This window comes from Anser brachyrhynchus (genome assembly GCF_964034855.1).
Source record: "Anser brachyrhynchus genome assembly, chromosome: 11".
NCBI classification, from domain to species: Eukaryota; Metazoa; Chordata; class Aves; order Anseriformes; family Anatidae; genus Anser; species Anser brachyrhynchus.
In genome coordinates, this window is record NC_137706.1 from 10137855 (window position 1) to 10165693 (window position 27839).

The 27839-nt window shown below is 39.7% G+C and overlaps 1 protein-coding gene across 12 annotated transcripts in view; it reads right to left on the minus strand.

The window, feature by feature from the left end:
• The window catches only part of NEO1 (neogenin 1), a 192112-nt gene that overhangs the window by 4788 nt on the left and 159485 nt on the right, over positions 1-27839 (minus strand). For 5 of the 12 annotated variants that reach the window (XM_080607273.1, XM_080607278.1, XM_080607272.1 and 2 more), the window contains exons 16-28: positions 27495-27590; positions 26133-26356; positions 22171-22309; positions 19351-19458; positions 16076-16270; positions 15330-15362; positions 11295-11363; positions 10307-10454; positions 7949-8187; positions 7157-7249; positions 2787-2945; positions 958-1212; positions 509-645 (exon numbers count right to left, since the gene is read on the minus strand). In XM_080607273.1, the coding sequence (XP_080463399.1) occupies positions 509-645; positions 958-1212; positions 2787-2945; positions 7157-7249; positions 7949-8187; positions 10307-10454; positions 11295-11363; positions 15330-15362; positions 16076-16270; positions 19351-19458; positions 22171-22309; positions 26133-26356; positions 27495-27590 (1895 nt within the window). Of the gene's footprint in view, positions 1-504; positions 646-957; positions 1213-2786; positions 2946-7156; positions 7250-7948; positions 8188-10306; positions 10455-11294; positions 11364-15329; positions 15363-16075; positions 16271-19350; positions 19459-22170; positions 22310-26132; positions 26357-27494; positions 27591-27839 lie in introns of all 12 variants that reach the window. The other 7 variants (XM_080607275.1, XM_080607282.1, XM_080607281.1 and 4 more) reach the window with 5 other exon arrangements.

The window sequence follows — 27839 nt, forward strand, 5'->3', positions numbered from 1 at the left end:
AGGTGCTATGTATTGTAAAAAATGAGAAGACTACTGCTACAGGTGGTATCTGGCTTTACTGCCTTCTTGTAGTTGTGAGACCATTACTTTACGTTCAGCTAATAGCTTCAGGACAGCCAAAATGTTGCTGGAGGTTTATCAGTTTTTGACTCAGTGGGCCTTGTGGACTGGAATAGATGGAAGCACTGCGTCTGTTTAGTGGTGCATAACGAGAAACAGAGGTATGCTCACAGGTAACTTTCAGATTTAGAAAGTACTACTAATACCTGCATTTATGTGCTTATTCTCTGAATTCACAGCCTTGTGTAGAAGGTTTTGGCACTAGATTTTTTTTTTTATGTGGGTTAACAGGCAATGGCACTTGGTGGAAGTCAGATGCCTCATTATCCTCTGCCTTTGAAAGTCTCAGTGCAGTCATTACTGAAGTTTACAACGATCATACACACAGAGATTCACCATTTTGATACGCACTGCCAAACGAAGCTGCTGGCAGTGTAAGAGTACCTACGCTTTCCGAGTCCTCAAGCATCCTGGTGGTCTCCTGCACGTCTGGGGCACTGGGAACTACCACTGGCATAGGAGGTCGAGTTCTTCCTAAGGTCCCAATTGATGCAGTCTTCACCGAGTGAACGGGATGGTTAGGAGCTTAAAAGAAATTGTTATATAGTTATGCCTCAGTTAATTAGTATTCTGCCTATTCAGAAAGCTCTTGGAAGTAGGAGAATAAAAGATTCTATTAAAATAGAGGAAAATGAACACTTCAAATAATGAAATGCTGAATTTGAATTTTTGTCTAGTTAATCTATGTACTGAAAAGGGCCTTGAAAATTATAACAAAAAAATTCAGTCCAGCGTCTGACATGTTTCCTTTGACACCCAACTCTCCCTATCATTTTCTGCTTAAAATCTTTCTTTCTCTGTCTGACAAGTGTCTCTGGCAAGTTCTCCCCTGCTCACCTTGCTGAGTCAGTAATGGGGTGCTTGGCAATGCAGGGTCGTACGTGGAACCAGCTGGTGGGACTGCTGGCACTGCAAAACTCTTCAGCGGGTGAGAAGGACGGACATGTGCCGTGGGGAGGTTCTGAGCTGAATCCTCCTCTTGTGCATTAGCCAGATAAGCTCCCGTGGTGCTTTCGGGATCCTGATGGTCAGCACATGTCTGAGAGGAGGAAGCTGGCATGGTGTCCGTGCTAGGTGTGTTTCGAACAGATTCTACAACAGACAAAAAGATGTGGTTTATTTCCTTTTACAGAAATTGTCTCTGTGGTCACACGGGAACAAAGCAGTAGTGTTTACAAGCACCATTCCCAAGATTGCTGCTGTAAGCTAAGAAGCGAATTCACAAGTCAGCTGTGTAGCAAATAACACCAGTTCCATGTAACTGTCCTGTTGTAGAGTGAACGGCAACAGCTATTCAATAACAAAATAAGCTGAAGAACTGAATGAGTCCACAGGTATAATACCAAATCAACAGCTTTGTATGGGAACAGCTACGTGTAAGAAGACAGCAGCCTGGCCCTCAGACGAACAGCACAGAACACAAATCTTCAGTCTCATTTTACACTTCAGTATTTCACAACACAGGAATTCTTATATAGGTATATGTTCTGCATATATCACTAAAGTGCATACAGAAGAGCCCTTTTTTTGTTTTCTGAGGAAGATTTACTTGCTGAAAACTGAAATGAAATCCCAGGCTTCATTTGGCTGATTGCAGCAGCTCCGCCCACATCTCAGAGAACAAGATGGTGCCTTGAATTTAGGGCATCGTGATCCTGATCAGACCACGTGCAGGAAAAGATCTGGATGGCAAGAGCTGACACTTCAGCAGCGTAAACACAGCAAGAGAAACCTCTGCCTCTAACATATCGCATATCGTCTGTGTGTTTGCGCCCTTGTGAATTGTTTTCAGAAGGAAACAGGAAACAACACTTGGCTCTGGCAACTTAACTAAAATTTAGACCTTAAGCTACAGAAACTCAGAATTCACTTCATCTCAGGATGTTATCCACTTGCAATTTAGCAATACCGTTGCTTCAGAATTTTTAAGAAAACTGGAGACATTACAAAAACTATCGCAAGAAATTGTGCGTCAAGCCTGAAAAACGCCGCATAGGAAACACCACAATTTTCTTTGTGCTTCAGGAGGATTAACTAATAGCTCTCAGTAACAAAGTCTGGACTTTTGTTCTGTCTCGCTTTTAAACACAACTAATTAGGAAAGTTATTGTCGCATTAAATAGCTCAAATTAGATGTAAACTGATGTTACAGACTCCAGGGCTGAAGGTTTTATAATAAGGAGTCTTCCTATTTGAAGTTGTATGTATATAAAACATTAAGCCTCCTTTTCCAAGGGCATTATCACCTATTGAAAGGATCAGTATCTGAGCTACACGAGAAGCAGTCTACAGAAAACTCAATCTAATTGTCAAGAATGTTGTCTGTACTTAAACTCATCCCTCTGCCTCTTAGGGAAGTATTTTTTCCCATTCTTCCTCACAGTCTTTTATTGGCAACAAACCAGGAAATGCTATGGGTCACCTACCGAAGCAAATACACACAGCGCTAGTTGCTGTCTGCTGTTATCTAAAAACCTCAAAAGTTAATTTTATTTTCATTCAGCACAAAGAGACTCAAGGAAAGGACGAAAAGTATCTTGGGACAGTTCAGATTCCATGGCCTAAGACCAAAATGGTGACTGACCAAGTTAAGTTTCAGCTGTTGATTCCACATTTCACTCATTGTTCCAGTACAATCAAAATCTACCTGCGCATTTATATCTCACCTGTGGAATTGGCCCTGTCTGAATGGGACATGGATGTGCCAATCGGCCACGGGTTGACCTGGTGATGGAGATAGCTGCGAGTTGGAGAAGCGAGGCTGCCGGAGTGGAAATGATGGTGAGGGTTATCGAGTGAATGGATGGGATGAGCACTAATCACAGCTGTGAATGAATATAAGACAGAAAAATGCTTAACAGACAGACAAGCATGCACATGTACTGAAACGCACCATATCCCTCCCTTCTCCCACAAAGCCTCTGAGCAGGGGAGCCATGACAAGTTCCCTCTGTGACAAGACACAAAACTCCCAAAGAAGCAGAATCCTCCATTTTCCTGCGCAGCAAGTGCACTTCTCTTGGCTGTGTCTTCCAAGAGCTCTGTTACACTCCCTTTAGAACTTCCACGTATTTCATGCTGTGCTATAAATGTCAGACCTAATACAGGAGACATCTGAGCTCAAATTCCACAATATTTGTGACTGCCATTGAATTTCTCAACATTGTAATGGAATGTGGCATCTTTGGTTAATTAATTAATGTAAGACAAGTAAGTGTAGGACATGACACCAAAAGCTCTATTCACTCCCTCTGTGCAGAATTAGTAAAGCTCTGCTCCTATACACTTAAAACTGAAAACAGTTTTTTCTTTTTTTTTCCCATTTTTTATCTTGCTGTCTTTATTGCATTCATTCCTGCTTGAGACACACAAATTTTATACTTACTGTAATTCATCCTTTGTCCTCACCCTCTTGTGATAACAGCAAAACAAAGTCTCACTACTCCCCAAATGGGAGGAAAAGCATACAGCTTAGCTCTTAGGAGAGACTAAAATACTGAGTTGCTTAAAATCATCCAAAAGAAATCTCAACACAGAAAACAGAAGGGAAAGGCCAAAGGTCAGTGCTAGCATTAGTACCATAAAGAAAAACATGGTTGTAGTTGGTTGGTTTGAAACTCTTCTGGAAATTCTCCACATGTGGTGCCTTTGAAAGTTACTTTCTAGGACTGACAATGCACAAATCTATCATTATAATGGTAATCCAGTTAAGACTTCTTGCATTGATGCATGCTGTTTGAACTCAAAGGCTGACTAAACAAATGTGAACCCTCTGACTTCTTCATTTCCTAGAAAATAGCCTGTCAGCAGGACAGAATATGGGAATTGATCAGAGGAGGCAATATGTGTACAGATTTTCAGCTATTGGTAATAACCATTAGGTTAGACCCACAGAAAGCCAACCCCATTATCAGCCTCCTATAAATGAAGAGTAACTACACTACAATACTGAGCATTCGGTTCTAGATTTAAATCCTAGGGAAACATGTCCAGGGATACAGTCACAGTAAAATATCAGCTATTCTCACTAAGAGCCTCAAGGAAAATTACAATGTCACTTTGTCTCACAGGGAACTGGCAAATCAAGGAATAAACCACTAGAACTGGGTGATCAGAAACTGTGGCAGAGATGACAGTCATCAGAGACACCAGGAGTTTTCCTGCATGTCAGCAAGGTAGGAAACACGTAGACTGTAGAGCATAAAATTTTATAAGCATAAACATTTTAATTACTTCTACTTGTAAAAACCACTGCTCTATCAATTTGGTCATTATCAAATATAATGAATGTCAGTACAAAAGACTGCCTAGACATTTCTGCAACTGCAATAAAAAATTTTGCACATAACTCTGTGCCTCAGAAGACACTTCTTAAAAGCTTGGGGATGGAGAAAAAAACAAGACCACAGTAGTTCTGAAACACCATCCAAAGCAGAATCCAGTGAGCAAGTCGGAAAAACCTGATCCAGTGAAAAGCCAGGTCCTCGGTACGTGCACCTTCCCACCTAGCCATCCAGCTAGGGCAACTCTGCAATTAATTTTCTGGGTACCTAAATCACACAAAGTTTTACAGTTCAAAAATCAGTACGCTGTAACACCAGATCACAATGTGCTATTTAATCTCAAGGAAGCAAAAAATTCATAGGAAGAACCAGACAAAGAAAAATGTGCATTAAGAAATAAATAGGTCTTTGCTTCCTAATATCCTTCCAGAAGTTTTGTTTTCCAGTCGTAAAAAGGTAGGGGCTAACTAGGCACGCACCATTCCTGTTGCACTGCTGTAAATTATACTGAAATTGAACATACTAAGTTATCCTAATTTAGTACTTAAGAGGAAAGTAACTAGATTTGAACACTACAGTATGGGGAAACAAAGCAATAGGAAGGTATCTGAAGCCACAGGCTTAAACTCACTAAATGGTTCTGCCTATGCTGCTTATTGAACAGAGCCTCATATATCAGAACGTCCGTTTTCTGTGGAGATTCTGCAAAAAGGTATCTAAAGACATCACCTTAATGTTTTCACTGACTGTAAAAAGAAACCTACAGTTGTAACTCCTTGGAGCTTTTGCAAACAGGACAAAAACTCAAAAGAAAGTCACAAAAACAATCTCAAGCCCTAAGGCACCAGAGGACCTTACTTATCCTTTCTGACATTTAGTGCATCGTGCTAGCCTGTCGCACCAAGCCAGCTGCGTCTGCAGCTGGTTCTTTCTTTCTGGGCAAGGCAGTATCTATTGCAGGATGGAGGGGAAACATATGCTTTTCAAGCAAACACAGCAGGACTGGCATTAAAAAAAAAAAATAATCCAAGCTAGGTTTGGTGCTGCAAAGAAAAATCATATCCACAACTGTATCTGCCAGCATAATCACATCAGTTTGAATACCATTATAAAGTGGAACTGGAATATGCTACCTCCATAAAATATGTACCACCACCGTATCTATCACTCTTGTCAGCTGCACATCTTCCCATCCTATGTAGGACTGATCATGTAAAGTTGCCAGATCTTTCTCACTGAATTTTGTAGCATGAAACGCACATTGCTATGCTCTTTCTGTGCAGTACTCAGCACATTTCAGCACTGGCTCCTGTACTCATTTGCATTATGTTGTGTTTATCCAATGCTGCATCCCATTTACAGGAAGCCGCACTTGTCACTATCAGAAAAGTGCAAAGGAAGTCTCACTGCAGTCTGATTTTTTTGTGAGGTCACACAAGTCTGAATTTATCATGTTCCAGCACCTGACATGGGACAGGAAATCATCAGAATCCAATAGCTGCCGTGTCCATCGTTAGACATCCATACTTGACAGCAGATAACATCAGTAGCAATTACCCAGGTTAAACATGAACTTTATGTTCATGAACAAGACATGTCCCTGAACAAGACATGTCTAAAGCTCATACCAAATAAGCGTTGTGTAATTTTGCCTCACAGTTCTGTCGGTGCAGGTAAACTTTTGTAAACTTTTGCAGTTTTACTTGTGCCGAAGTCAAGGTTTCAGTCTAGTTGTTCAGAGGTTTGGCAAAGTCCCTTTTCATCTCAGAATTTTATCATTTGAAAACCACAGGTATGTTTTAATGTATTTCTATTACTTCAACAAAATTTCTAAGTCAGCACGCTTGCTCAAATTGTCATTAATTAGCAGCAAAATACACAAATAAGAAATAACAAACCAGACATGCTCTTCATTTAAAAGTCTGCTCTGCCAGACTCACAAAACCTCAGCCTCTAACAGTGATGCATCCACATTTCAATAAATTAGTATAATACACACATTGTGGAGCAAAACTACTGTACATACTGCAGAGGCTTTTGTTACCTTTTCCAAAAAAGAAGACAACTAATGGTGGAGAAGAGCCTGACTGAGATTCACCAACCCAGGAAGGCAGAGGGTAAGGTGAACACAGAATGCGCTACCAGGTCCTACCGTACTAGAACCACAAATCTCTTGATGAAACCAGGAGACTAGTTAAAAACAGACTATAGAAAGAAGTATATTACACAGCAAGTTTTGAACTTCTCGAACTTGCTACCACAGGAGACAAGAGGCAAACAGCAATTTCAGAAAGGGGTCAAGACCTGTTCAGCAGGTCAGTAAATAGAGCACAGAAGTCTCAGCAGCGATGTACCCTCTGCAGTTCCTATCTAACAGCTGGATACTGGCAGAATACAAAGGCAATGGACTATAAAAAGCAGCCAGGCTCCTAGGCTCTCCCTAAAAGGCACCTGCAATTGTCGCTGCTGGAGACTGGGACAGACAGACCGCTGGACGCATTCTAACTCTCCCCCCTTTTGCAGCATGCCGCCCAGTACAGCTATTCCTTCTAACTCGATCTAACTCTGCCTTCACGATAAGGGATTCAGGATGCCTTCTTTGAACTGTTTCCACTGCGGATATGACAGAATTACTTAGGAGATGTAAGCAGGAAGACTGTAAGTGAACATTTGTGCCTGTGCATACAGCATCAGCATGGTTTGTTTGGGTGCGCCCAAGTCCAGGACAGCTGGTAGGTGGGCTGCTGACTTACGCTGAGGTGGCTGAGAATCAAAAGGCATCATCATCTTGGGCCTCATTCCCCTTCTTCCTGCCAGCGTGGACATGCTATCCTCTGACTCATGCCCTGAAGGAAGAATACTGAAGGTTATTTACTATGGCAGCGAGACTTCTGTGATACCATACCACGATAATTTCAATCCTCCTCTCGTTATTTCTGAGTGCAAAAGAGGGCTCTCCTGTCTGTAAGCAGTTTTGTGACTCACAACTGACAGAAACAGCTCTTTCATCCTTCACCACGAAGTGGGGAGGTGGAGGAGTGTTAAAGATCACTGGGCACTCTCCAGAACTCGCCAGGCCATCAGGCTAACACAAACCTCTGGCGATGCAGCTCTGGGAAATGAGTGGTAGAACAGAGTCGTGTGTGTGGGTAAGACGTGCTGGATTACCACGTGAACCACTCACCACGTGGAAACTCAGCCAAGCCTCAGAGATGAGCAGTAGCTGGCTAAGGTGCCGAAACCTGATTGTGTGTTTGCTGAAAGAAATGTGTCACACACTTGTTACATGATCTTCTGACTACTGATCAGTATTTACTATGGGAAATTCATAATTTAACTCTTGTGCATTCACTTTCGTCACTAAAAAACGTGATCCTTCCTTTTCACAGAGCCTTATAAACCAGGCACAAGACAAATTCAGTACTCATAAAGTAAGAACAAAGAAACACGGTAACCAAATAACATGCCAGTAAAGTGATTTTGACAGATAAAGTAAAATATATATAGTTTAAGAATCAGGATCAAAGTATTTGCTGATAGCTCACCTCTGTAGGAATTCCGCCTTTGATGGATATTGCTGTCCATGGAATTATCAACTGGGGTGATGTCTTGGGAGTTGCGAGGGATTGGGGTATCTGTCATGATTGGATTGGGATCTGGAGATTTATCAATGGGTTTTAGCTCCAGTCTTTCATGATGGATCCAAAGGTCAGGAGGCTTGACATCTTTGGAGTTTCCTTTGTACTTGTGGGACCCGTTCACTGATTTGCAGGCAGCTCGTTTCCTTGGGAAGGAAAACAAATGAAATGTTCTTAGATGTATGCTTCCTTTCACTTGTTGAAAAAGGCAAATTTTCATAGAGATTTCTTTCTGATCTTGAATCCAGCTGAGCGAAAGCTACCCACTGGGCAGGAAGCTTTGAATTTTACATATAAGCACATCTGACATCTCAAAGCATACCCCTGCATATTCTGCAACTCTGATGCCATGAATTTTGTCTCAAATGGTACCACATGCTGCAGAACTGTGCTCTACAGACTAAGCTTTCATTAACAAAAATTAAGTTTCCAGCGCTTATGGTTATTAAAAGAATATTCTAAACACAAAGTGTATGTACACCATGCTGTGCTGTACTCCAGGGTTTACAAACAACCTCAAACAATAGCTGCAGAAGGAGTGTGGAAATGGCCAATTATCCCAACAGGATGGTTAACACAAAAGACTAATGACAAGAACATTCATTTTACCACTGCTCAGGTTAGATACATCTAACTAATGTGTTTTTTCATTGCTGTTGAACAGCATCAGCAGCAAACTGGGGAGAGTGCTTGTGAGGAAGACATTTGACAAGAAGGAATTTGGGAAAAATGAAATTCAGAGTTCCAGCACTGCCCTCCCCACTCACTTCTCCTTTTGGGCCCTGGCAGTGCTGGAGGAAGGTGTCCCTTCTGGGTAGCACATTTGCTAGAAATGGCTAAGATATCTGCCTACATACAATTTTGAAAGTATTGGCAAACAGAGCCTCTCACATAGGTGATACGCGGCCATACATGCTCCCAGCATCTGGCTGTAAGCTCTGTAGTTGAGCAAATGAAGCAGATCAGAAGGTTGCGGGTTGCTGCATGTGGGAGGTGGCATTTAGACACTGGGAAAGCAAAGGCAAGATTTCACAGGGTTATTTTTGCTGTTTGAGAAATAAATAACCTCTCTTGGGCACAAGACCCTGAACTTTCTCCTCTCCCGATCACATCCCCCAGCTGCTAGACTCTCTCTCACATATCCACATTCTCTTCTCCTATGAATTTGCATTCTTGCAGGATGGTTCGGCTTCAGAAAAAAAGTGGAATTACCTTCTAAGCCATGCTTTTAGTGACTTCCTTAAAACCCTGTTTTGCATAAAACAGTCTCTTCAAACTTAAAAACAATAAAAAGCTTTCAGCTCCGTTCGGTTCTTTAAAAGAACATGAAGGAACAACTTCCAATAGCCAAATGAATGGCAGCATCACTGCTGTCGTCTTAATTCAGATGTCTGTGCTCTAAGTGAGGGGAGAAGTCAGACACACAGTTCTATTCAGGATTCTGGAGCACTTTTCTAAGGAGTCCAGCCCCGGGTCCAGATTCCACTCCAGTAATCTATCTAAGAATTAGTTATTATCATGCACAGCTTGGAAGCCTGCTGTGCACAGTGGAGGACATACTAAGAACAGAAGTGAGAATCTGCCTGAGCTGTTGAGCACACACAGCTCTACACAGAAGTATCAGCACAGGGTTGGAAACAGAAGAGCCAGGCCTGCATGCTGCTCTGCCTGAATTAATTCTGCCTCTGATCCTGGCGCAAGCAGTAACGGAAGCTGCATAATGAGATGTCAGCTCTCAGACGACCATCTGAGCTTCCAGCAAGACATTCACCAGAGATTGGTGTGATTACTGCAAGCACACAAAGCTGATGTTCAGACAAGAATGCAAGATAATCCCGGTATTTTAAACAGTACTTTCTCCTCAGACAGGGAGAAGCGTAGGTCTATATGAAAGCACTGTTATAGCATTTTTGTCTGTAAACCTTTGATGTTTTGTAATCTCTGAAATACTGATGAAAAGCCAAAGAACATCATCACCAACTTCATGATAACATCCATCAATGCAGCTGAGTTATCTGCCAAACACTGGAGTTCAAACTCATGTCACAGCACTGCATTACTACACTTTGGTGTCAGGACAGAGCTTCTACAGCTCACAAGGCTTAAAAGTAATAAAGTCTTCATCATAAAGATATATATATCATAAAGATCCATACATCATAAAGAACCATGCATCATAAAGATCTATACATCATAAAGAACAGATTAAGTGAGAAAAATAACAGAATTCATTGAGAAAGGTAGGACAGGGCTAAGTGCCCTTACTTTTTCTGGTGAGAAGTGGTACGACGAGTGCAGAAGACAGCAACTATCACCACGATCACAATGGTGATGACTCCAACGGATACAATGATCACAAGAAGCATGTTGCTATCCAAGGGAGAAGTAGGGCTTCCATGGGGACTGTTACTGCCTGTAAGAGTAGGGAGAAAAGGGTTATTTTTTATTAAGACTTGACTTGGAAAAGATCCCCAACAAAAGCAAGGAGTGCCGATCCCAGACTGGGAAAAAGATTAGTAGAATAAGAATGATAGTTTATCTGCTAGGATTTCACATGAAATGCTTACTTATTTTTCTGTCATTCGCCAATCATGTTTCTGTACAACTGTGTAATCTGTAAGGTACTTTATAGATCCAGTTCCAACTATCAGTCTATAAGTTCACCCTACTCTAATAGCTATCATAAAAAAATTCAATAGTTGAGTCTGAGGAGAGTTAACCTGGGACCCTGCTAGAACTACAGCACGATGGGCATTCCCCTGGACCCAGTAATCACACGAATCATATCAATATTCGACAGTGGTCACTTTCCTCTGAAAGAAAACACATTTTATGTAACACTAATGAGTGTTACCTAAGGGCAAGGCTCCACAATGCCCAGTGCTAATACGGAGAAGGGGTTAAGATGATTTTTTTTCCGTCCTAATATGTTCTCACTGAATAAATTTTACACTTGTGCACTAGAGCAGGCATTTAAAACTAAACCGAGAACAAGATCTACTGTCAAGACTGAAATGAAAAGGAAGGGGAAGGTATTTTTTCCAAATACCCTACGCAGTAGGCAAGAGTGCTACGACAGAAGTCTGATAACAGTTTCTCGAATGGGCACAGCTACCATCATAAGACAAAAAAGTTACGGAAACAGATTTGGTCTGGGTTGTAAACAGTTTAGTATTTTTGGTGGGCTGTCTCATCACTCTGAAATACCACAAGTTGCTGCATTTGAATTGAAAAGCTTTGTAACAACACTTACCACCGAGTGGTGGTTTGTAATCTGGCCCTATGTCCACTGGGCGGCTTCCCTTTCCTGCAGATCCTGAAGCTGAAAAAGTCACATATATGGTAATTCTATATATACATCTATACACATATATATACAGACACACGTACACCTACGTACACACCAACACCCACTCTAGCACTACAAGGCAGCTCCTTTGGAATTTCTCTCTGAACAATTGTGAGCATCTCTTAATCCTTTTCTCCCCCTACACAAAGATATGGCAACTATGTTTCTCCAGGAAGAGAACCACTTCAATAGAGCTATTAGCTTCCTGTGCTAGTATTCATTTTAAACAATATAACAAAAATTATTTGCATTAATACACAGGTATATATTGAGGCAAATGGTTTTGCCACACTTGTACACACAGTTAATCATCCTGAAACAGTAGTTATACAGGTTTCTTTTCCTAATCACTAATTACGGTGAGTGAGGAAGAAAAAGCACAGTAAATGTAATATTAAGTCCCTTCCTAACCTTAAAAGCTTGCTTTAAAATTCTCCCCATTCTTTCCTGTTTGTTTTGCATTTGCCATAAGTGACAATGAAGTATCACAGAAATGTTTTTGGCAAAACCCAGGGAAAACAAATTAATTAGTTTCAAAGCATTATGTTTATAGGCTGGCAACAGAAGTAAACGTATCTATATGCTAATTATTACAAACCGAGGCACATGGCACAGCCTCTCTTAGCAGAATCTCCTGGGTGCTAGATGCAAGAGCCAACCTACCCACAGAAACGCTATCCTCCTGCTCCTCTACCAAGCACTTCCCCTCATGTAAGTCAGGTCTAACTCAGATCGCTTGCTGCCACAGCAAGAGACATGAAGTCACAAGTTCACTTCTAATACCAAGATCTCTCCTGAGTTAGCAGAAGGCTTCCAGAAGAAAAGGTGCACAAAAGCACTGGTTTTTTCATCACCTTTGTGTTTTCATTAGAATATACTAACGCAAAATGACCACGAATGATAAAAACACTGTAAAGGGGGGAAACGTAATGCAACATGCAAAGAACAACGTTCCTCTTACTAGAATTTTTTTATACTTGACACATTTTTACAGAGGTAGGCACAAAAAGTCAAAAACACAAAAAACAAGTCCCCAGATACAGCAGCTTACATCTGGAAGAAGGGTTTTCTCAGTTAACAATCCACACTAATCAAGAACTAGTAAGTGTAAAAGTATGTGCCATGAATGGAAATTATTAATCTGAAGCCAAAAGTCTGTAAATTTGTAACTGTGAAATAAAGACAACTGATAAGAACAGCAAAGGCACCAGCAAGACTACTGAATAAACCCCAAGGAGGACAATAAGAAGGAATGTTACACGTATACAGTGAGGAATTAGGTGTAGTCTATAATAATGGGAAAGGCGTATTGCAGGACAAATCTATAATGAACAAGATATATTGCACCTGCCAGCCCAGAGAGGCCATAGCATTCAGTTAAAACGAGTTTTCTCTTTGAAGTACTGGACTGGTAATTTTGCAGCATCAATGAAATAAATTAAACAGAATTTTAATCAGCTGGTATTTAATATATTTAGATCCGTATGACCATATAACTTGCACCAAAGAGATGTGGGAAAAAAAAGGGTGAATTCTCTGAATCAAACCTGGCACTGAAGACACAGCAGAGCACTAGAGAAGCTTGGAGGGGGGCAGAGGAGGAGGCAATAAAAATAACTGGCAATATTTTAAAAAGAGAAATAGACAGCCCTATGCATTTTTAATGCAGGAGCTCGATCCTTATAATAGGCAAGATCATGTAAAAACTGACAGACAGGAGATGGGGGCATACTTCATGTCCATCTTTCTGTTTTACTGAAAACAGGTCTTTTCAAACAAACAATGTCAGACAATAAATTTAGGTGGGAACAGAAACTATGCAGACATACTATATTTAGACTTCCATAAAACATTTCACTGAGCTTTGTTAAAAATAGCATAATAAAAAAGCAATGTGGCACATATTAACAAGATTAACAACTAATTAACTGATAAGAATAAGAATTATAATTGCAGAATCATTATTCACAGGGGATATTTCTAATGAGGTTCTGCAAAGACCTGAGCTTGGCCAAGTATAATTCAATATCCTTAATAACACTGTGAAAGAAAATTAAAATAATTGCTACTAAAGTTCACAGATGGCATAAAATGATGGTAAGATATGCAAAATCACCTGCACGGAGCAGCAGAGATGACGCGTAAATGTGGGTGTAAGACCCTGAGTCAGGGCAGTTTATCATGGGCCTGCACTCACTACCATACCGCCCCTGGATGTGTGCATATGTGACAAGAGTGTAAATTGCATTTAGATGGTAAAAACGCTGGAAGTCAGAGATATGGAAGAAACAATATTCCAGCTGTGGACATCCTTGGAACAACCACCTGCACGCTACCCTTGTAGAGGGGGTAGCTCAGGGACACCAGGCGCTGGCACCGACCGCGTGGCCTCCGTGCAGCAAGCAGCGTGCACACTTCCAGCCAAGCAAAGGTATCTACAAGGCACAAACGCCAGTTTTCAAAACACAGTGAAATTCAGGTACCTAACTGACCACATCACTTCTCAGCGTCTAATTCCAGAAAGCAGCACAGCCTGTACATGCTGGGGAGCTCGCTCCTGAATACAGGAAAAGCTCTGACACGGGGGAGAAGAAGGCCAGAAGCACTGTGACCAGAGACTCGGTCCCACTGGACTTTGTTCCTTCCAGTCTCAAATAACCTGTTCAGTATTCCTCAAGGACACAATTCTGCAGTTATAGGACCTTGTCACAGAGCAAGCTCTTCTGCTGTTCAGCTTGTGTTCTCCTTTTCTACATTTAACCTATTGCCATGATTTCTGATCTCCACATTCTCGTATAGGAATTCTGAAACAAAACTCTCTTGGCTTTTACGTAGGCTTTATGAGTTATAGATGTTATAAATTTATAAATGTTAATCAAATCATTAGTAGAAGAAAAGATTATTTTAGTATGAGATAATGTTGGATGAGAAGATTTAGTTATCTGCTGAAATGAAGTTAGAAGAGCAGAGCAAGAGTAAACAGCAACTTTTAAATAAAACCATTTAATCTTTCCTTATTCCATTCTACCTGCAAGAGAGGACTAACGACAACATGGGGAGCCTCTGCTTCCTCACAGACAAGCCTGACTCTCAGCTAGCATCTCTGTTATTCTAGTTTGAGTAAGAATTTACTCTGTAATTGCCTAATAAAGCATATTTAAGAAATTACTTCCAAATAACAGGTTGAAAAGCAAGTTAAAAAAAAAAAGATCATTCTCAACCCCTTTAGGATCTATTTAATTGTATGTCTAAGCTGCTTGCCAATGTCCTTTTAAACTCATCCCTTTAGACTAATTCTTCCCCTTTTTATTAGGCTTGCAGCTTATTTGGAAGCAAGCAAAAATAGCCCTGGGACATTCCCCATATAATGCAATGTAGTAAACTCAAAGCTACCATTTTTCAAGCAAACATTTTAAAGCCTTAAGGCTTTTAGTAGCTAATGCTGTGCTCTTCAGCAGAGTCTGGAGTCTAAACGAGCTGACAAACAGAATCTCTCTTGCAAAAAAGCTTTCTAGAGCAGATATATTTTCTCTTATTATAAAAATAATTATAGACGTAGAGCTTGCAAAACAGTACTTGTGCTAATTAGATAACTGTCTGATCTTCCTCCTCTGTATACTGAGATCTTGCATAAATGGTCAGAGGCTGGCTGGAATATCACTTAATCCAAATTCATTTTGACAGAATGATTCACCTCTGGCACAACCCACTCATCCCTTCATGTGACATCTGACTACAGAGATCACTTTATATTCCAAACACCCAAACCACAAATAGAGCTTCCAGTTATTCCACTATTAAAAGCACAACAGGAACTTGCTCATTTATATTTAGAGCAGCAGATACTTGTTTCATTTAGGACATGCAACAGCACATGGAAAGGAAAAAACAACACATGGAAAGGATGGAGTGAAAGAGAAAGCATGGCTCTTCATTTACCTTGATCATTAGGCATTTTATCTGAGGATTCAGCTAGTGGAACAAGCACAGGGAAGGAAAAAACAAGAGAAAGATCATAAGGCTTGAAGGAGTGAGAGACAGAATTTCAAGTTTCACATAGCATAAACAGACTGGCTAGAATAAAGCTTTCAATTTTAACCATGAATACTAACATGGAAAGAGCACTGTTAGATTCATAACTTTTTATTCTTCACCTCTCCTTAAAGTACTTTTTTTTCAAGGTATTATGTTTGTACTATTTCACTAGGTAGCCCTCAGCAAGCACTTCGTGATTAAAGAGTCCGCTGCGTCACACTAGTTCCCATTACATCAACCAAGCCAGCAGCGAGCAGTATTTCACTGGCTACCAACTCCAGATCCCTGCTGCCTTGGACCATTTTATCATGAGCAGACAAGACACACAAGACCTAGAATCTTAAAGCAACTAGAAAGTAGTTTTCTAAAACACACATGTGGGACATGGACCCTCAGCATCAATAACTAGATGTCCTAAAGGCCCACCACTAATTTTGAAATAACACAAATAAGCAAACAGTTGAGCAAAATCTGCATATATATTAAATACATGCAAGAGCAATCAGAGGGAAAATTTTATTGTAATCCAACTTCATCATCTGCCTGTCTTTTCCAGTTTAAATATAAAATTAATGCTATTTGGTGACTTATTCCTATAGGGATGGCATTCAGAAAACAAGGAAGATATTTAGCTATGTGTGATACTTTACCTTTTGGGGTTCTGAACTGAACTGCCTCAGACATAGGCCCCATGCCCTTGGAGTTGCGGGCCTGAATTTTGAAATAATATGGTGTATCGAGGGTCAATTCTTGTATCTGATGGGTCAGTCTGTTTCCCACAACGGGTTCAATAACCCAGTCATGTATTTCAGCATTCACATCCGTACTGTAGTAAATGATGTACCCTATTCAAAGGAAAGAAACAAAAGAACTTTATACATAAAAGAACAGGATAGTCGTAAGATCTAACAGCAAGAGTTCCATCGACTTTTAATGATATTTGCACAGCTAAATGATTATGGGTTTTTGGAAAGCGTATTCTTACATTTTCAAAGACTAGGAATGTATTCATGTATTAGACAGCCTTCCTATCTAAAATTTAAAGCTATTCAAAAGTATGTTGAGAGAAAAAATCTATTTAAAGTATCAAAATTATTTTTCATCACTGTTCATTAAGTATGGATGAATTCCTCGCTTCCACCTCTTTATCTGTTCATGGACCAAGTAATGTAAAATAACATAAAACTACTCTTATAAATACATCCTCAAAGTATTAATGTTTAGGGAAAATTGCTAACCTTGAAACAACAAAACATTCTCATGCATAGCAAAAGAACTTGTGTTTATGAGTTCATATTAAATCTAATTGGTTTATTACTTTTTCAGTTTATTAACAAAGAAACAATCTGAAGAGAACTGATGCTATCTTGCAGGTCCTAGGAAAACAGTACAGGAGGAGCATGTGATCTGGTGTTAAATATACTGCACATACAAAGTAATATGAAGTAAAAGCATTGTGATTTCTGTCACAAAGAACATAGAGCCCCTGGCATTAATTTGCCCAAATATAGGGCTAGGTCAGAGGCTTCATGCACGAATTGCTACTGCTCTTGTCCCACTGCCCACCTGTCTGTGGGGTTCGGTAGGAAGAGGGAAGCAGGTTCTCTGGAGCAGCTTCCAGTTCTTTAGAAAAATGAAAAATCTTGCTGGTACCTCACATTCATGTAATTCCCAGTAGCCAGTACGGCATGGAGGATGATGCCTGAAACACCATTTGTAGGTCTGGTAGGCTTAATTTCTGCCCTTGGTGGCGCGTTAACCTCTGTGGGTTGGATTTAATAATTTGATACTTGTACAGGTCACAAAGCAACCTATCTGTAACTTGTCTAGGAAGGGACAACACATTCACACAGTGATAGCTGAAAGCATTATATACAGCGTAGTGGCACCAGATAACTGAGTTTCCTCATGACTGTACTAATTAGTCAGCAATTATTATGATGCCAAAGCATCTGGAATCCAGATTAGCACATTTCAGAATTTCACATCCATCTTAGCCACATCAAAGGAAAATAGGAACTGCAAAGACAAGTAAGTATTCCACAGACATGCTATCCAGAGCACGGAATTACTTCATTGCACAGCATTTCTGCTATGACTGCACAGAATGAATTGAGCAGGGTTAATCAGTAATTAATTACTCGTCTCTGCTTCTCTCGCTGGCAATGGCTCTGTCCAGCAGAGGGCACTCAGCTGCCACATCCCCAAAAATCCCTGTCTGGCTCCCTTGGCAAACCCAGTCTGATGTTTGGTGGACTCGTACCCCTATAGACACATAATATTTTAGAATTTAGCGCTTATGCAAATACTAATAAATACTGTGTGTTTCCATCCAACACCTATGAAAAAAATGCAAGGTTCTCCTTCACAGTATAGACATTGCAAGGAGATTTGTTACCTGGAAAACGCGTATGCTAATTTTGCTAATTGCACTGTGTAAGTGAATGCTGATCTCTTTGTATTATCGCCTTCCCTTCCTGACATACACGTGATGTAAGGTGACAGGCTTATCTTTTTAAGAGCACATATACGCTGGGGGTTATTTGTGCCTTGCGTTTCACACCTGTCAATGACCCTCACTGACAGCTAGCAACCAAGTCCTTTAACCTGCAGTAAAGATAAAGGCTCCCGCTCCTCCAGTCAAGCTTTCCTTCCCATATGGAAGAAACATCTTGCTGATAATAAAGAAACGCAGAACTGGCTTTACAGAGACAAATGAAAACAGAGAAAGGTACAAACAGCTATCTGTATGCACAGACAGAAATGGCTCGGGCATTCTGGTGCAGCGTGAGCTGCTGCTCTGCAGGAGCTGCATCCCCACAGCTGCACCGTGAGACACATGGCACCCGATCACACAGAAGAACAGTGTGCTGGTGTGTTTGCACAACCCCCCCACACTGTTGTTTTAGCACTGACACCAGGAAGACAGCAAGTGCACCTGGCACAGCCACAGCATCTTACCTGCAGGCTCTGGGCTGCAAGCTCAGTGCCACTTTGCTTTTTAGGGGTCTTTCTTACATTAATACTTAAACTACTGTAATTAAATACTTCAGAATACTTAAAAGAAAGTGTATTGCTTTTACTAAAGGCAGTCTACAATATTCTGCCTTTTCAAAGGGATCAGACTCATTTTTGTCTCCTGTCTAGAACACGGGCTACAGCACTGAGCACTGTATAATCATACTCTTGCCTTGGTGACAGGTTTCAAAGGTTTGATTCTTGTACCACAGTTAATTCTGATAACAAAAGCAAAATCATACAGTGCAAACTGTATGCTGATAAAATCTGCTTTAAGCTTAAAGCCTGGGGGAGGGAAAAAAAAGGAAAACTGAAGTGAATCATTTCAAAAAGCCTTTAGAAATGGGAATCCAAACAAACAGAACGCTTACAGAAAGGAAACAGTAATTATTGTTTTCTGTAAATGATTTACCCTACATGAAAGCGATGCAGTTACCAAGTCAAATAACAGTTTGCTCCTAATGATTATGTCAGGGGATTAATAAACAGGCTTTAAGTCTGTTCTGTGCCACAGCAATGGCAGGAAGATGGCAAGGATCACCGGGACAGAGACTTCTAAATAAAATACTGACAGGCCGGATGCATTAACAGATGTATTTCTGGAGGCTTGCTATTAGAATAGCACAAACTGATGAAGGCAAAAGTTATTGAGATATTTAAACTTTCAATTATATTTGTGGTTAGACTCCCATTTCATACTGCAGTTACAGTTTATATCTTGATATATATTTTACTGGGTACAAAAGTAAATAATTAATCCAAGCTATTAAAAAGATTGGCAAAGAAGATATAGAACCTGTGGATAGCTCCAGGCTAAATATGGAATATGTTCACATAGTTATGTAGATTACATTCTGCTGTTAACAAGCTATCTTGTATCTGCCTTTGTAGCTCACGCAAACTGCACCTGTAATTTTGCCATTGGCTTCGGACGGAGGCTGCCAGTTAACAATTATTGTCCGAGGTTTTCCCTCTTTGCTCACCACAGTCACATCTTTGGGAGGAGAAGTAGGAACTGCAAAGAAACAAAAAACAGGTTATCAGAAACAGTTTGCCCGATTTCACTGGATGTAAGTAATCGCAGCACCTTCACTTTTTATTAAAAGAAAGGCACATACAACAATAAAAACCCTGAACATTCAGTCTTCAGATAAATCCACTATACCAGTGCAGTGGTCTTACTGATTTACTCCATTAAACTGGCAAATGCCATCTGGTGTGCGGTATTTCCTTTCCATGGCAAGTTACCTGTTTCTAAAGCCTTTCTGTCACCAGACGCTGTGATTCATGATTGAGCTCATCTATCTTCAAAACCACATCACCTTCAGAGAACTCTAGTAGTTGGGGTTAGTGACTTCTGACATGAATTTGTTTGCTCATCAGAAAAACTGCATGAACTTCTGGAAAACTGCATGAACTTCTGGAATAAACACATTTTATAGGCACAGGCATATGAAATATCTCCATATTTTCAGCTTTATGGTGGGACCAAGACCCAGGAATGCCAATTTGCCACTCAAATCTGATTCAGCAAAGTAAATCCACCAGAGGTTTAGAATTGGAACCAGTAATTCTTAACTTACTTTACTGAACATTTATTTGTGATTTGCAAGGAAACCTGCACCACGGAAGCATGTGCAATCCAGAAATACTGGCAGAACACAACTGTCCAACTTTGTCCCTTGAGTTTCCAGAGAGCAAAACTGAGAGCAGGAGAGAGGCAGAGCTTTCTGCTCCCATCAGCCCCTCCTGCCTAAAACTCAGGAAATGGCACAAACCACTCCAGCGAAAGACTGAAACCTGAGACCTTTCTCCCTGCAAACTCAAATATCCAGCTGGGGCTTGGATTAATGGCTTTCAAATGCACAGAGCCCACTCTCCAAAGGTGCATTAACCAGCTACAGTGTGGAATGCCACATTATGAAAAACATGAGACTTTTAATTAGGTAACTCTTAGCAAAGTATATTTGCCTTGGATATTTAATACTGTAATAGTAACATTTAGTGCTTACACAGTGCTTTCCACGTTTAAAGAGCTTTATGTATATTACCTATTAGAAATTAATTTGCACATCCTCTGAGGTGGCTACCTATTATCCCAATGCAGAATAATAGGTGGAAACCAGGGATGGCAAAAGAGATTCAAAAGTTACTGTAATCATTATCCTAGATACTTAAAAGCATGCTCCACAGAAATGATGTAAAGCACTACTCAAGGCCCTAGAGTAAGCTTCAAAGAAAAAATAAACCTCAGGACTAGCCCTCAAGAGATTAGTAATGCAGAGAACAACACTGAAACCAGTTATCCTGTATTTTTCTTCAGTCTTAGTTGAGGAGCAAGTCCTGTACAACGCTGCAAGTCATGAGTATTCAAAAATAATGAGTCACACACTCAGGAATTTGGCGAGTAATATAAATCACAAGATCTGTTATGAGAAAATATATTTAGCTTTTGCTTTTTTTCATTTGCCTCTTAGTTCCCAAGCTTTTAGGTCATATTTACAAATATTCCTTACAAGTGCCCCAAATAGAAATTGATGCTATTTAAATGGAAGAAATGAAACTCCCTCTATTTCACCCTCGCTCCTGCACTTTGAGTTTCAAATTCTCTTCAAAGAACTTTATCTGTGCAACTTTTACAATCCCTGCACAGAGTTATGGATGAGAACAGTGTGTGTGTACCAAATACAGTTCAAACACTGGATGTGCATAGCCATCAGAAGGGGAAGCAAGCCTCCATGCAAACCTGGGCTAGTTCCACTGCTCTGACGTTCTCTGTTTTTGGGGGAATGCATTCGGACAAAGCCATCTACCTCTGGACAAATACATCACTCTCACCAAAAACTAAGAGAATGTTTTCAAAAGCAACTGACGCTCACTAAGGATTATGGGACTTCAGAATAAGTTAGGAGCTTTCTGATTTCATCTTTTTCTTAATCCTTGTTTTAGAATACTTGGATGATCTGACCAATTCTTTACATACTTGACTTTTTGCTGTACTTTAATCTAGTCTGAGAACTGCAGGGTATTTTGAATAGGCTCTTTTTTGTCCCTACTCTTCAAATAAACAGAAACACCAGCATAATAAACAGTAAATTAAACTGCACAAAGATCATTTCACACTATAGGATGATGGGGGCTAATGAGGGACAGGTCAGGAGAGGTTCTGCAGATCACAGCTACTCACTGGGGGCCGAGTTCCCCCCAGCGGCTACAAACCCTCTCCTGCTCTCTACTTGGAGAGTGCATCACTTCTGCAGCTCTGGGAAGTGCAATGCCTATTCACGTTGAAGAAGAATAATTTAGGGTTCATTTGGATGTCTTAATTTTTATTGGGATTTTGGTTTTGATTCATTTGCCTCATGCACTTCCTCACTGTAATAATAATCATCATCATGATACTGAATTTAAATTATTACTTGCTAAATTATTTTCTTTGTATGCTTCTTTACTCTCTCCTGTCTGTGAACTGTGGTACATTATTAATTACTTCTCTGTAATTTGATGTAAATTCTTTTGCATGCAATCATCCCTTTGAATTTTGGAGTATGTTTTTCTTTTTTAATCAGAATTTCTGACCAAACTAGAAAGAAAAGAACCCCCCAGCAAGTACTCCTCAGCATAATCATTTTAAATACATGCTTTCCCTCCTCCAGGATTCTGGCAGACAAGACTTTATTGATCTCATCATGGATGTCAACCCTTCCAGAAAGGCACAGATGATTACCTAATTCAAAAGTTGTTCCATGTGCTGTCATACTCCAAGTACTTGATCTTCGACCTTTAGTCACCATCACAGAGAATTCATACAAGGTATTTGGTTTTAACCCAGTCACTAAATAGCTCAAAGTGGTTGCATTTGCAGTCTGAAAGAAAAACAAAGTGTCAGTAACTTCTGAACTGAGAACCATCCATCACCAGCTCTCAGACACCCGTCTCAGGTAATATAACCACAGTCATCAATTCTCTAACGTTTTTGCTCTGTCATGCAATTCATTAATCAACTATTAAGGTGTCATTGTTTTATCCTGAGCTAGAAATTCCTTCTGCAAAGAGCAAAAACATTTAATACCAATTATAGATTAAAAAAAAAAAGCAATACGAGGTCCAGGGCATGCTTATGCAGCAGGCTGAATCACTGACTACTTGGCAGGGGGTTAATTTACAGCATTTCACTAACTGATCTAACTAGGGAAAGCAATGAAGCACAGCTAACAATAGAAGTCCTTCATGAAATCCGCATCTTCCTTCCAAATTCCTGTTAACATTTTCAGTGAACTTTTAACATACTTTAAAAAAAAAAATCAAGTGAAGGTACAGGTGCTGAGAGACTCGAAGATGTCGAAGCTTTATTAACACTTAGGTTTTATCAGAAAGGATCGTTATCTAGGACCAAACACTGAACCACACATGGTTTATACTGTGATTTGTAACTCAGCCATTTACCTAGAATTTTCGACCTTTAAATCAAACTGTCTGATGGTTGTTATACATGACCTAAACATAAATAGCACGTACTTGAGGCATATGGAAAAAAGAAAGAGGTTTCTACATCTATTTGTATTCCTTACCTTGACCTACACAAATCTAAATGTAGAATTCAATAGTTAGTTGCTTCCAAATATGGCAGGGTCATACAACACCTGTATTAATAAATAACTATTGCCTTCAGAAAACAACTGTTTTCAGTGATTTCTTTTTCAAGGAAAAGACCACCTATAAATGCATATTCCTTGAAGACTCGACAAATAACATGGCCAAATTTTGCAGAGAAAACCCTTATTTCTCAAGTATATAATGAGAGATTTTTGCTACACCAGGTGAAAGTTCAAAAAGCTGTCAGCCAAGTGATACTTAAATTTGTACAGAGTACTTTGCTTGTTCACAGAGGAGCATTTTGCCAGTTAAGACATCATAGGATTTGACAGACCATAAAGACATCATAAAACTAATCAAAATCAAATCTTCCATTACCTTTAAACCTTAACTTGTACAAAAATTCAGTGTAGTTTCAAAGTAAATGTGATTGTGGCTGAATGGTTCAAATATTTAAGTGTAGAGTAGAACAGTTCCTGTATTTGTTCAGTGGCAAAGCTTGACTGAACACAACCTCCCTAGTACAAACATGAAACCATGAGCTCAGAAGAGCTTTTCATCAGCTCTCGGGAGTGCCAAGCAACATCTTCTCCAGGCTCTTTGCAGTGCAGCTCAGGGACATAAGGAAAACAGTGATGTTACAGTAGAAACTGCAAAAACCTTTGGCCTAGGCAATAATGTAATGTCAAGTCCAACAGAGAAGTCTTTTCCTAATGTCTTGCATTACGAGCTGGACTTACCCCTGCAAAGTGCACACATTTCTTCCTCTCCACAATCTCTGGAAAACCCTAACACCATTTAAGCACTCAATTCTGTTTACAGCACTTTTTAGCTCCTAGCTTCAGCCATACATGGCAGTTGGAATCCTTTTTAAAGGTTAAAGTTATATTTTCATCTATGACTTTGAAGCTTGGTATCTTTTAGTTTCAGTACACATCTTCCTGAATGTAAGTGACACATGAAAGGCCAAACTGGAGTGCAAGACTTCTCTGCTTCCTTCTCTATTTTTAAGCCATTTACTGTTTTTAAAATCACAACATATCCCATTATACTAAACCCTGCTCACCTACTACAAATAAACATCATTAATATTACCTTGTAAAATACATCTTCTTTTTATACAGTCCTATAAGATCTAAGTTAAGATATAATATTTTAGCTTATGCTTGAGAGCATAGCTGATATAAATCACAGGGAGCCTGCGCGTAGGACAACCCCTCACCACCAACAAAGATTCTTTGAAAAATGCTCTCTGATCCACATTAGTGAAACTACACGGTTCAAAGCACAGTGGAGTATTTCAGCTTCAGGAACTATATTACATCTGTTCCTGTGTTTATATGCTCTGCATGGACACAACTCCTATACAAACTTAAGAAAATAAGGCTCCTTGAGGTTTGTACTTGCATTTGAAGCATGCTCCCTCTTCTTGAATAAGTATTTTTTGAATGTAAGCATAGAAAGTGGAAAATTATGAAACAAACTGTATCAACATCCCATTTATTGAAGGGAGTGATGGATGAAACAACACCAGAGTGAACAGATGTAGCTCTGGATACCAGAGAACTGTCCTGAAGATAAGATTTCTGTGTGCGAGGCTGTGTAACAGAGAAGCTCTGATGCAACTCGGTGAACAGCCTCAAAATGTGCAATAGGTAGCAAAGCTTCTAGAGAGGTGGCCATGATGAGCAATACACTAGTCCGTACTTAATAAAGTAACCAAAGACCTGACTGAAATACAGCAGCTTATTCAACAGCACTGCTGAAAAAGAGGTTTTGCCTGTCTTAAAATTGCCATTTGTTTTTGTTCAACTGAGCAATACAGATTTTATCACTGAAACAAAGAAAGAAAAGCCGGAAACAAGTTCTCCAGACGTCATGGTTTAAAAATGATGATTTAGGGCAAATGTTTCTTACTTAAGTCCTTTGAGGCAAATGCTTTTTTAAATGAGTAATTTTGAACTATATTCCATCATTACATATTATTTTTGGTTCAGAGTAAAACTTCTTGACCACTGGCTGCCAGCACTGAGAACAGTGGGAGTATTTCATTTACCACTGAGAGTGTTTTTTTTTTAAGCTCTTAACTAATGAAACTGCAGCATTATATAAATTACTCCCGAGACATCCTCTGCACATGACTCAGGAATGTGGATTCATAAATAACTTGCCTTTAGAGAAGGAACACACATACATACATCTTTTCATTTCAATCAAAAAAAAAAATATCTGGTTTGTAACAAGATTGCTCTCTAAGAGCATAAAGGGAGCTCCACTAGCTGGATATTTTAACAACCATTTCCTCTGAGTCTCATTTCAAATGTGAAATTTGCAGTCAGCATTTTTCAGGCCTCCAAACAGCTCTGGAAATTAAAAAATGCAACCAACCGACTCAAAAGATCCAAACTGAAAAATCCAACCCCAAATTAGATCTCCAAATCAAGGCAGGCAACAATATCATAAAGTTATCGTTATGTATTTTGTGCCCATCAGTTCCCAAAGGGAAGTTTCACTATCAACTTGGTATGAACATAAAGGGTTGTAAAAAGGAAAAAAAAAAAAAAAAAGACTTCAAATTATCAGAGTAAATATTTCCCAGTGCATGGCTCACCACACAAATTCAGAGTCCTCTGCTAACTGGAGAGAAGCCATTAGTAACACATACCTTATTAATGCATTATTGGCCCCTCTAAGGTAAGCCCACGTGTCACAGAAAGCCATCATGTCAAGGTGAAGAAGAAAGTAGGAAACTGTCACTGTGTCCACAGCTCCCCAGCAGAAAGTCATTCTGGAAGTGTCTTCCTTCCTTGCCCAAGTCAACTCTTCCATTCACTCATACACAACACGCCAGCTCAATCTCTCACACATATACCAGAGACCACAAACACCTACTTCCACCAAACCCAGAAGAACTTTTGAAGCAATGATTTAACTGAGTACTACTGATGTGTGAACACAAATAAAACTGGATACACATCTATACTGCTTTCTAAGCACTTCTCTTGACTCTCAGCTTTTGCTTAACCATAACTCAAACATGAAACTTGTCATTAGAATATCCCAGCTGTGCTGGCGTCGTTGAAACTCCAATACCTTGTACTTTGTATTTGCAGGAATATTGGTTTTCCAGCGAACTGTGTAGTAGCGAGCATCAGTGATCTTCTGGTTCTTTGGCAGAGAGTTGTCTGCCCAAGTGATCCTTATGGTGTCATGACTCAGAATGGAAGCCTGAACTCCCACCGGTGGCATCATGGGAGACGGATCTGGCACTGGAGTGTATGGAGCATTAATAACAAACAAATCAACTTCGGAAGTGTCTAGGGAATTGATGGGTAAAAAGTAGTGTATTATAATTAAAAAGGGAGAAGGTGGCATTTTAATGTAAACAAAAACAAAAAAGGGGAAATGCAGGGTAATACAATGAAATGAAGGTGAGAAATGGAGAAAAAGAGAGAAAAGCCAGAGTTAATAGGTGACATAAGACTGGCTAATACAATTACTGTTGCATTGTGTTCCCGTAAGACAATGACGACATATCTATGCTATAGTTTGCCACCTAGCCATTAGCATTGAGTGCATGCAATCATGGCCTAAGAACCCTAAACATCCAATAGTTTTAATTTTGACTTTGTTTGCCTCAGAACATCCACTGATTCCTCCTCCAGAAAACAATGAGGAGGAAAGAGAGTGGGACTTCTGGATGGATAAATACCACTTCATAAAAGTAACTCCCATCATCTTTTAAAGAATGCTCATGGCAGGCAAATCCCATGTATCATGCAAATTTGCAGTGACTGAAAAAAATGGAATTCCAATGTCCCCTATAAAATCTATCAGAATTCTTACTTTTCAGGAGAGTAAACCAAACAGAAGTGTTAAACATTTGTATAAAGTAACTAAATAATGTCAACAGTCTAGCAGGGAGCACAGCGAGCCATACGTTAATAGTAGCTCACTTGTAAACAAATTTCTCTTTGTATTAATGTGTTACAAGACAAAAAACAATTAAGCCAACAACTTGTTTAATGTAAGTAATGGCAGACTGAGACTTAGACAAAGAAAGTGAAGGCATCATATTCAAAAGCTCAGTGTAAAGACAAAAAAAAACCTATACTTGTCCCTAAAAACAAAACAAGAACAACACCTTTAGAATTGTACCCATACAATTTTTGCTAATGTAATGGTAACTTTTAAAATAAGAACATCTGTAAGTTGTTAAAAGATAAATTTTGTAATTTAAAAATAAAATCAATTTTAGGCAGTTAAATAAATGGATGAACATGCAAGGCAATCACTGAAACAGTAAGGCCAATCAGTTAAAGAAATGGAGAGTACTTGATGACACTGAAAAACCACACGTTTACATGACATATAATCACATTTTCAGCTGCCGTGCAGAAGGCATGTTACTGATTTTCAGAAATGCACAACTTAAAAGCAGCCCCTTGCCTTTACCTGAGTGAGGCCTGGTCACCGCGCTCTCATAGAGAGGAATTCCTTCACCAACATTGTTGAACGCTTTCAGAGTTATAACATAGTGGGAGCTCGGGTCTAAAGGAAAAAAATAGTAGTATATTTTCAGTGCAACCTGTTTGTGAATCCTGTTTGTTTTTTTTATCCTCTGTTTTCTCTGCTTTGTTCAGTATTTTGTTTTTTAAGTAAAATATATGAAATAAGAAGTTTGCACTGTGAATGTCTCCACACAGACCTTCTTTTAGTCTACAACAGCTCTCATACAGCAGAAGTCTGTAGTCAGAGCACATGCACCTTAAGTACAGTCAAGCTAGTAATGAGGAAAAA